Genomic DNA, 11,394 nt, shown 5'->3' on the forward strand with positions numbered 1-11,394 from the left:
CCCTCCGACAGTGCGGCGCTCCCTCGGCGCTGACCCTCCGACAGTGCGGCGCTCCCTCGGCGCTGACCCTCCGACAGTGCGGCGCTCCCTCGGCGCTGCCATCAAGCAGTCCTGCACTATAGTGCTTGCCTACATTTCATAATGTTGTCTCTGGAATGGGATTTGAATACACTGCTCGACACAGATGTGGGGGTTGTTTTATGTGCTAAGCTGTTACAGAAAAGCAATTTAGATCCTCCAACATCTGACACAATACAAGCAGTAAGTGAAAAAACAGAAAATGTGGCTGCAGTCAAGCCAAGAGGATGTTCAAAATCTTTATAAGAAGACATTCTTCCATCCTTCATCAAAGACTGTGGCAGTTCAAGGTAACAACTAACCATCACCTTTTCCAGGGCAATAACTGCTGGCCCAGATGGTGACACCTACATCTCTGAACAAATAAAAGAAAAGAGGATTAGGAGCAGAAGGCCACTCAGCCCATTGATCCTGTCCCATCAGTTGGTAAAGTCATGTCTTATCTTCTAACAGAATGCCATGTTCCTATCTTATCCTTGTATTACAATTCCTTTAGTATTCAAAATTACGTAGATGTTAGATGTGAACGTACTGATGACAAGGCCTCCACAGCTCCCTCAGGTGGAACATTCCCAAGACTCACGACTGTCTGAGTGAAGAAAATTGTCATTTTAGGACTAACTGGCCTACCCCTTATCCAGAGATAACGTTAGCTTTTCACTCAAACCAGGGGAACAGTTCTCAGTATTTACTCTGTTGTTACTCTACTACTTCTTGTTCTTCTCAACTCCAGAGATTATAAGATTATTATACTCTAATTCTCCTCAAAAGGAAAGCCCAATCATCTCAAGAATCAGCCAAGGGGAAGCTTCACTACCCCCTGATCCATAACTCAGTAACCCAAAGGTGTGCACAGCACCCCAGGAGTGATTGCATTGAAAACCTATAAAACTATAGCAAACAAAAACGAACTTAGTCTTCAAGTCCAAACCCTTGCCTCCTCAATTGCTAGCTTCACCTGAGTGCCAAGTTCGTGCTTCATGTATAAGGACATAAGAAGATTAAAAACATAAGAAAATGGAGGGGTATGCCTGTGGACCCTCAATCCTGCCTGTCATTCAACAAGATCATGGCTGATCTGTGACAGACCTCAGTACCTCTTCTGTGCAGCTCATTGTGACCTTTAACTCAGTGATCTTTCAAAAATCCAACCACCTCTTTAAATATTTTCAGTGACCTTGTCTCCACAACTCTGAGGTACAGAATTCCAGCATTCTCTATCCTCAGTGGAAAAAATACCTTCACATCTGAGCGCTCCCTATTCTGTAACTCGATTCCATAGCTCGAGAGTCCCCCATTCGTGGAAAGATCTTAACATTGACCCTGTCAAATCTCATCAAAAATTAGTATGTTCCAAACAAAAAATTCACCCCTCATTCATCTAAACACTGATGAGTAAAGGCCTAACCTGGTTAGCTGTTTGCAATTGGTCAACACCTTCAGCCCAGGAATCAGCCTCATCAATTTCTTTTGAACTGCCTCCATTGGCAGTATATTCTTTCTTAAATACACAATAATCCAAGTGTCAGTACACAGTACATCCTGTACAGTTGTAACAAGGGTTCTCTATTTTTAAATACCAAACCTCAAGCAAGAAAGACCAAAACTCCATTGTTGTCTTAATTAGTTGCCACACCTGCATTGTCATTTTTTGTTCCACACACAAGGACACCCAGATCCCTCTGCATTGCATATTTTTGGCATCTCACTCTATCTTACACCATCTGACACCATCTGCCAAGTTTTTGCCTGTACTTAACCTCTATTTCCTTGCAGATTCATGATATCCTCATCACAACATGCCCTCTCACCATTGTATCAGCAGCAAAATAGGATACATCATACTTTGCCCTCTCTTCCAGGTCATGGTTATAGGTGGTAAGTAAACGCCTGAGGACTGACCCCTCTGGCACTCCATTAGTTACATCTTTCCAATTTGAAAATGACCCATAATCCTGATTTTGCCCTCTGCGTGTTAACCAATCTTCAATTGTCTCCAGTACCCTGAGCTCCTATCTTGCACAATAAACCTTTATGTGGCACCTTTTCGAATGCCTTCTTGAAATCCAATGACACTACAACTACCAGTTCCCTTTTTTTTAAAAATCAACTCTGCTTGTTATATCCTCAGAGAACACTAGCAAATTAGTCAAACATGATTTCTCTTGCACACAGCAAGTCAACTCTGATTGTACAAAGCTTTTTCAAAGAGCCCAATCTTCCTTAATAATGGACTCTAGCATTTTCTCAAATAAATTTGTTAGGCTAACTAATTGATAGATTGCTGTTTTCTGTCTCTCTCCCTTTGTGAATGGGGGTGTTACATTATGATTCCCCAAACCACTGGAACCCTCCTGGAATCTAGTAAATCCTGGAATATTTTGACCAATGCCTCCACCATCTCTGCAACCACTTCCTTTAAAACCCTTGGATGTAGGCAGTCAGCCTTTAGTTCCATTAGTTTGTCAAGTACTTTGTCCCTCGTAATAGAGACTGTTCCAAGATCTTTCCTGTCATTAGCACCTTGATTAGATATTATCTTTGGGATGTTTCTAGATGCGAAGTATTAACTTACACAATCTGCCATATTCCTGTTCCTGTTATTATTTCCCTGACATCACCTCTATCCAACACTTGCTTTAGCTATTCTCTCTCTTTTTAAATGCCAATCAGCAAGCACTTCGACAGGTAAGAAACATCAAAACAATTTATTTCCATTATCAATTTTCTCCCTCTTAGACTTTTAGTTATCAACTGTTGTGTCTTAAAAGAAAATTTCTAATTCTCTAGCTTGCCACTATTTTTTGCCACATTATATTAACTGGATACTCTCCTTGATCACCTTTATTAACCACAGGTGGATTTCTCAATTCCCTTCTCAATGAGTCCTTTTTCACCAGGATAAATTTTTCTGGAGAGTTATGGCATATTTGCTTAAATGTCTGACACTGACTTTCCCCTTAGTCTATTTTCCCAACTCTTTCTTCACACTTTTGTAATTGGCCCTATTGAAGTTGAGGACATTGGTTTGTGATCAGAGTTACACTCTCTGAAACTGAATTAGAAATTCTATTATACAGAGAGTTGTTGATTTATGAACATCTGACTTACAAGCGCATGTACTTACAAATAAGAACTCATATTAATATTAATTTTAAAGATCTGATATGGAAACGTGTACCGATACTAGTGAACGGCTATTTTATATTGTACTTTATTGTACTGTGTTCCAACTTGCATACAAGTCGAACATACTTCAGAAAAGAATCCATTCATACTCCGGGGACAGTCTGTATTGTGATCGTTACACCCCACAGGATTCTTAACTGCAAGACCTCTTACTAATCCCCTGTCATTACACATTACTAGTTCTAAATTAGCCTGTTTCTGAATAGAATGTGTAACGTACTGCTCTAAGAAATAATCCCTGACGCAGCCTACAAATTCATCTTCCATGTCAACCTTGCCAAATCTGATTTGTTGACTTAATATGCAGATTACAACCACCCATGACAATTATGGTGCCCTTCTACATCTTCAATATTTCCTGATTTATACTTTGCCTTACAGCGAGGAACCTCTTGGGGGGCCTACAGATCACTCCCAACCATGACTTCTTTCCCTTGCTATTCCTTATTTCTTCCCAATCAGATCTGGTATTGAACCTATATCACTAGTCATCACACCCTCATACCTGCCTTTAGTAAGAAAGCTACCCTACTGCCTTGGCCTTTCTGCTAATCTTCTGGAATATTGAATGCCCTTGAACGTTGAGTGCCCAGTCTTAGAATCATAGAATCCCTACAGTGTGGAAACAGGCCCTTCAGCCCAACAAGTCCACACCGCCCCTCCGAAGAACATCCCACCCTAACTCATTCCCCAACCCCTGCATTTCCCCATGTATAACCCAAACATCCCTGAACACTACGGGCAATTTAGCATGGCCAATCCACCTAGCCTACACATCTTTGGACTGCGGGAGGAAACCGGAGCACTCGGAGGAAACCCATGCAGACACGGGGACAATGTGCAAACTCCACACAGACAGTCGCCCGAGGGTGGAATTGAACTTGGGTCCCTGGTGCTGTGAGGCAGCAGTGCTAACCACTGAGCCACCGTGCCGCCCCAAAACAGCAGCAGCAGCAGATTAGGATGATTTAGCGGAAAGCAAGGCTCGCTGACGAGTACAGCCAGCAAGATAGCTCTGTCCACAACAATCCCAAAACCTGCTGCTTTAACAAACGGAGCACCACTACTGCTGCCTGGTTTCGAACCGGGGACTTTTCGCGACTTAAGCCAGCGTGATAACCATCACACTACAGAAACATCATCCTGTAACCATGACTCCTTAATAGCTATCCCCTAATTGCTCGAAAAATTTGTTCCAATTTATGTTAATCATCTACCTTGTTATCTGAATGCATGCTGCATTTGTAAGGAGCTTTAAGCTTTGACATTTTCACCATTATTCTGCTGCACTCCCACCTGTCACACTTTGACTACCATTTGCTTTTTCATACCCTGAACGGCTGTGCTCTCTCATTTCTTCAATGGGATCCTCCCTCCACGAACTAATCTACAGGCCTATCAACAAACCTTGATCATAGCATGGTTCAAATGAAGCCCCCCCAACAGAACTCTCTTTCCCCAAGACTGGTGCCTGGGCCCCATCAACCTATTTCTTCTACAATTTTATCTATCTAACATCAATTCACACATGGCTTGGGTTGTAATCTGGGAGATTATTACTTGTGTGGTTTCTGTGGGCAGTTTGCAAGTTCTCCACACGTCTGCGTGGGTTTCCCTGGGGTGCTCTGATTTCCTCCCACAATCCAAAGATACAGGAGCTAGGTGAATTGGCCATGTGAAATAGTCCATACTGTCCCTGATATGCAGGCGAGGTAGGTTAGCCATGGAAACTGTGCGGTTACTGGGATAGGGTGTGGGATCCTCTTCGGAGGGTAGATGCAGACTCTATGGGCTGAACAGCCTGTTTCCGCACTATAGGAATTCTACGATTCTATGAATACTAATGCAGTAAAGCAATATGCATTACTGCACTCTTAACCATAACGCAGGTCTCATGGATCCCTCCATAGCTAGACTCTATTCCATGCTCTGAAATAGCAAACCCTTCCTACCAGCAGCAACACACGCCCAACCAAAGCCTCTGCACAATCACAATAAGACTGTGAGAATTCTGTCTTTGGGCATCACCCCCTCCATAGCTGCACTGAGCAGATTGGTGTACAATTTGTGGGTATGTCTCTCTGGACCAACATTTAAAACACTCACCATCTCACCATTATCACACTGCTGTTTGTCAGAATGTGCCTGGTACAAATTGGTCATAATGTTTCTTACATCACTAGTGACAAACTTCCAAAAAGTACTTTGTTAACTGTAAAAACACTTCGAAATGTGCCAAGGTCACCAAAGATGCTTTAAAAATGCAATTTCTTCGTGCCCTCCTTTTGCTGACATGCAGACCTCCTGGGCTGTAAAGGGAACTAAATGGATATCAGAAGAGACATGAGTAACACAGAAAGTGATGTCTCAGGGGAACATTGTCATTCAATTCCCTTGTGACTAACCTCTCACAGTTACTTCCTCCTAATTATATCAGCAGTCAACAATTAATTGAGAATTCAACAGAGCTGAAAGGCTGCAAACAAGAGAACTGAGCAGAGGCAGTCTCTGTAAACTAGCTCTGGTGGGAGTAGACACAGTTTCTATTAAAGGAACACAGCAACTAAGCCGCTGTAATCCACTCTCCCCTCTCAGTACTCAGCTGCCTGGGGTCCTTCCCCAGTCAGCTACGAGAACTAGTTTTCCCATCCACAAGAGTAATGTTGATTGAAGGATAAACATTGGTTAGGAGCCTGGAGATACCCCTCCACATGTTCTTTTTCAGAACAATCCCTTAGGGATTTTTACATCCTCCAAGTGGGGCAGTTGAGGCTTCTGTTTAAAGTCTCATCCGAAAGCCTGCATCTCCTCAGTACCACACTGAGCAGATTTGTCTAAAGCTATGGGCTTCAGTCACAGGAGTCAGTTCTGAACTCATGATTGAAGAGACAGCCTGTGTTAAACCATAGCTGACACTTGTCCTGATTCCTGGGTTTCTGTTTCTGAAAGATTACAACATTGCATTCAAGCATCAGATTTTCACAGGACTTCAAAATAAATCTCTTCGTAGACCAAGGTTGCAAGTTCACCCATGAATGATAAGAATATAAGAACCAGGAGCAGGAGTGGGCCATCTCCTCCGCCGCTCAATAAGATCGTGGGTCCCCTGTTGATTGTCATTTATGTAAATGATTTGGATAAAAATATAGGAGACATGGGCAGTTTGTGGATGACACTGTCCACTATACCACCAATTTTGGTGTCATCCACAAACTACCCGTGTCTCCTATATTTTAATCCAAATCATTTACATAAATGACAATCAAGATCCCAGGGTGGGGGAGCCAAAAACTAGACGGCATTGGTCTAAAGTGAGAGGGGAAAGATTTAAAAGAGACCTAAGGGGCAACGTTTTCATACAGGCGGTGCTGCATGTATGGAATGAGCTGCCAAAGGAAGTGTTACATGCAGGTACAAATACAACATTTAAAAGACATTGGGCAGGTACATGGATAGGAACGTTTAGAGGCCAAATGCAGGCAAATGGGCCCAGTTCAGTTTAGGAAACCCGGTGGCATGTACGAATTGGACTGAAGGGCCTGTTTCTGTGCTGCATGACCCTATGACTGTATTATGCTGTCCTTTATCTCTCTAATTGTCCATGGTTGTTCTTTTCTATGAAGTGGAGCTTTCCCCTCACAGGGATATACTTGTATTGTGTTAAATGCTTCTTTAATCATCCTGCTCTGTTCTCCAGTTGTTTTACCCATGAGCAGATTTTCCCAGGTTACTGTGGACAATCTCTGTCTCATTAAAGTCAGCCTTACCTAAATCTAAAACTCTCGCAGCTGATTCCTGCTTTTCACTTTCAAAAGCTACATTGATCTTGATCATGAGGGACTGAATGTTGACCACAGCCAGTCTTCAGGAGAGAAAACAAAAAAACAGAAACTTATCCAGTGTTCCCAATCATCTCCCTTATGAATCCCAGTACGAAGTGTTAAAGGAAACCATCAACATTCAGGGCATTATTACAGAGCCAGATGTGCAGCACAAAGCAGCAGTCACCCCATTAATGGTGAAGCAACCGGCTCCAATCAGCATCTTGTTTCGAGGATGTGAGGAGGGTGATAGGGAATGAAAGCATCTGTGCTGTTATTCTAACTGTTCTGGCTTTTATTTAGCAAGTAACTCATTAGCAAACAAGTCACGTCTATTGTCAACAAGTAGAACAAAGAAAAACCTAAGTATGCTAGGAAACTGGATATCAGAATTGAAAAGCAGCACTCATTAATCAAAAACACACAGCCCAAGGAATACTGAAACAGGGTTTCTGCTCAATCCATTACAAGATCATGAAAACAGCAATGAGGTACAGAACCAGATCTCGTGAAAAGGGTTGAAGAATTAATAATGCTCAGGCCACTAGGGAGAACTCCTCTGCTCTTCCTAAACAGTGGTGCAGGATGTGCCACGTACAACTGAACAGATGGCCGTTTGTTTTAATGTCTTTTTACAAATAATGCCATCCTCCATCAGTGCAGCATTCCCTGCATACAGTAGTACAAGTGTTGGACTAGGTTGGAGCAGTTTCACAACCTTTTAATCCAGAGGCAACCACCCCGCTTGACACATCAGGGGGAAAAGTTTACAGAGGTAGGGGTGCACTGTGGGATGGTAAATGGGGAGTCAACTTGGATGGGGAGGGGCGGGGGTAGGATGAAGGCACAGTAGGTTCAATATCAGAAATCTGATCTCAATTTACACCAAAGCCTTTTCTCGTTAACATATAGAGTCATAAAGACATACAGCATGGAAACAGACCCTTCAGTAAAACTCGTCCATGCCGACCTGACATCCTAAATTAATCCAGTCCCATTTGCCAGCATTTGGCCCATATCCAAACATATCAATATCAAGACACAGGTGATGATTCCCAACAGTGAATTGCCAGTTGTAAACCAGTGGGACTGTAAAAATAATCTCTGCTGGACCTTCCCAGTAGTAGCTCCACAGTTCGTGCTGACAATATGAAAGCACCTCATTTACCCATTGTCACCAGCTTCCCCTTAATGCTTCTCTCCGACAATATTCCCAAGCCAAGTGTGCAGAAGAACAGAGAGGAAACATTTTAATATTCTCCAAACATATAGCTGTGAAATGCTGACCTTTCCAACTCGTATTCCTTCATCCCAATTTGCACAGCCTTCATTACCTGGAGAATTGAAGACAGAAAATAAAACAGGTGTAAATCAGTACTTCTCGAAGGATTTCACAGCATTTCTGCATCAAAGGTAATGACTTTAACAGGATTACTAACTCCTCACTTTTTGTTTGCAAGGAGTGGTTTGAAGAAAGATTTCCACACTGCTCCTGTCTATTACCAACACATCCAGTAACTGAAAACATCAATAATCCTACTTTCAGAGTCAGCAATGGGACCTTATCCTATTAAAGAACTCACTGCCTTTCATGTTCTTAGGATGTCACAAGTGCTTCGAGGTCAACGAATTAATTCACAGTACAGCCAGCACAGCTTTTTCAGTGAATGTGAAAGTCATTTTTTTCATAAAGCAAACGAGAGGGAAGGTGTAGTAAATCCACTCTGCCATTTCCCTCCATTCACACCATGGGATCTTTCATGGTCATCAGGGCAGACAGGTAAGGCACAGTTTAATCATCCATCTGGTACCCAGAGTTGGCAATCTTGAAATCATATCCCTGGAACAACTGCCCCTAAAGGATGTGGACACTGGGGTCATTAAGGACACAGAGCCAGAGGGGAGATGAGAATTTTGTTTTTAACAGAGTGAGTTATTTTATGGGCTGCCTGAAAGGGCTTTTGAAATAATTTCAACACAATTTCCAAAAGGAAATTGAATAAATACTTGAAAAATTTGCAGGGCTATGGGAAAAGAGCAGACAGAACACAACTAATTAAGAGTGTATTTTCAGGGATAACACAAGTGCAATGGACCAAATGGCCTTCTCCTGTGCTGTATTTTATGATTCTGACTTGAAAAGTGCTCTCTCATCATGGCTGGATCTGAATACTGAACAGAGAAACAGGAGGAGGTTGTTCAGCCTGTTCACATCACATTCAGTGGCTGATCTGCACCCCAATTCCATTTATGTCTCTGTTCCATATCCTTGGACAGCTTTAACTCTACCCTGGACAACTTTACTCAACAAAATTCTATCCATCCCAGAGTCAAACACTCCAACTGACACTCCCCATATCCATAGCCTTTTAGGGTCACATAGAGCAGCTTTCTATTTCCCTTGTGAAATGAAGGGCTTCCTGATTTCACTCCTAAATGACTGAGTCCAGCACCACTACGGGATTGTCATTCACTACAGATGGCAGTGCTTCAAAATGACAATTCATCTCTGCTCTGAGGGGAAACTAGAAGCTGACAACAAATACTGGCCTTGCAACCAACACCCCTTTCTCAAGAGTGAAACAAAAAGCAAAGGACGTGATGTTATATGGAATGATATATGTTACAAACGTTAATCAGATGTCACAAATTTCACCCATTCCATTAGTTTGATTAGTGGAAGAGGTCACAATGCATTGGAGAACACCAACTGGGAAGTCACCTGCAAAAATGCATATGCCATGGACGGAAAACCTTCACTACCCCCACATATGGATAAGACATGGGCAGGAATTGGCCATTTATACCTGCTCACGTGTTTCAGTCCTTGTATTTACGGCACGTTCCTCAGCAAAGCCAGAGACTGAAGCTAGGGTGGCAAAATGGGACATGGAAAACAGACCATAAAACACAGCAGTGCATATGGCTAAGTTTGGATGGACAGGTACATACAGTAATGTTACGCTTCACATCTGCTGTCGCAGTCCAAACCTTGACAGTTCTGATGAACAATTTCTTGCTCATCAGCTACAGGCAGGTGGTGGCAACTTCAAGAAACCTCCCACGAGAGAGGGCAACAGTTTAATTTTGTAAAGGTAAAAGACATTTTACTCCCTGCCTGTACAATCTTAATAATTTATAAGTTGTTTTTGAAGTTTCACTTGTGGTCATTTCAGAAAATAGCTTCAATTCTCTTAAGGACAGCAAGGTGTCAGGTTGATTTTGCAAGGTTTGTGCACAGCTCTCTTCGCTGCACCTTCTAAAACAAAGATGCTCACTCATTCATGTGGAATGACACAATTAAAATCAATAGGACAACAGCCTGGCAGTCCAGAGTAATCCAGCAACTTCTTTCTTAAAAGGGTTTGTTGTCCTAAAAAGCAGAGGAGCAGCTTGTGAACACACAAAGGACAGCAAATATTTACTGTCAGTTTCAAAGGCTATAAGTCATAATAGAACAAAAATGCTGCCCTGACTCTCAACGTCCCAAAATGTATCTCGGAAATCACAACTTTCAGTTGTATAAGAAATCTAAAGCATAAACATAATATCAGCACAGTAAATCCAAGTAAGGAATTGAAGGGACACTACCTCACCCAGTACGGGGAGAATGGAGAACTTACTACAATTGGAACACCACCATCCACAAGTTCCCCTCCAAGCCACTCACCATCCCGACTTGGAAATATATCGCAGATCCTTCACTGTTGCTATGATGTGGAGGTGCTGGTGTTGGACTGGGGTGGACATTGTCAGAAATCACACAACACCAGGTTATAAACCTGTTGGACTATTTGAAATCACAAGCTTTCAAAGCCTCACTCCTCCTTCAGCTGTCAGTGAGAGAGGCAGTATCAGACCCAGAATTTATAAGTAAAAGATCAAAGGGTCAAACCACTGATGAGGATGTATTAAACAAACTTAAGATGCTGTTAAATCTTTAATCATTTAGAAGGTTTTAATTGATTAATATGTATATGTAAAACCCGAATTCCTTTCAAGTCACTGTCCTGAAAGAACTAAAGGTTTTATCAGTGAAAAGAAGAGATGACATTTTAGGTCAGACAATGCATGTTAGACGTGAGGCCTTGTTTAGAATCTGTTTGTGTTTTGGTTTGGAGTCAGACTGGTTTTATTTCTAAAGTGGGAATTTATAAAATGTCACATTGACTGACTGTCTATAAATTGTGCAGATTTTGAACAAAATAGAATGTATCTGCAAATACAAATTCACCCCATAGATTTGTGTGCACGCCTGTGAGAGGGAGGGAGAGAGAGGGGGTGTGTACACAAAATGGGGGGGGGG

At 42.2% G+C, this 11,394-nt stretch overlaps 1 protein-coding gene across 1 annotated transcript in view; it reads right to left on the reverse strand.

The window, feature by feature from the left end:
- The window catches only part of pepd (peptidase D), a 157,134-nt gene that overhangs the window by 70,860 nt on the left and 74,880 nt on the right, over positions 1-11,394 (reverse strand). The window contains exon 8 of the mRNA XM_048605938.1: positions 8,376-8,422. Coding sequence (XP_048461895.1) covers positions 8,376-8,422 — 47 coding nt within the window. The remainder of the gene's footprint in view (positions 1-8,375; positions 8,423-11,394) is intronic.

The sequence above is a fragment of the Rhincodon typus genome, chromosome 15 (genome assembly GCF_021869965.1).
Source record: "Rhincodon typus isolate 14 chromosome 15, sRhiTyp1.1, whole genome shotgun sequence".
In the NCBI taxonomy this organism is placed as follows: Eukaryota; Metazoa; Chordata; class Chondrichthyes; order Orectolobiformes; family Rhincodontidae; genus Rhincodon; species Rhincodon typus.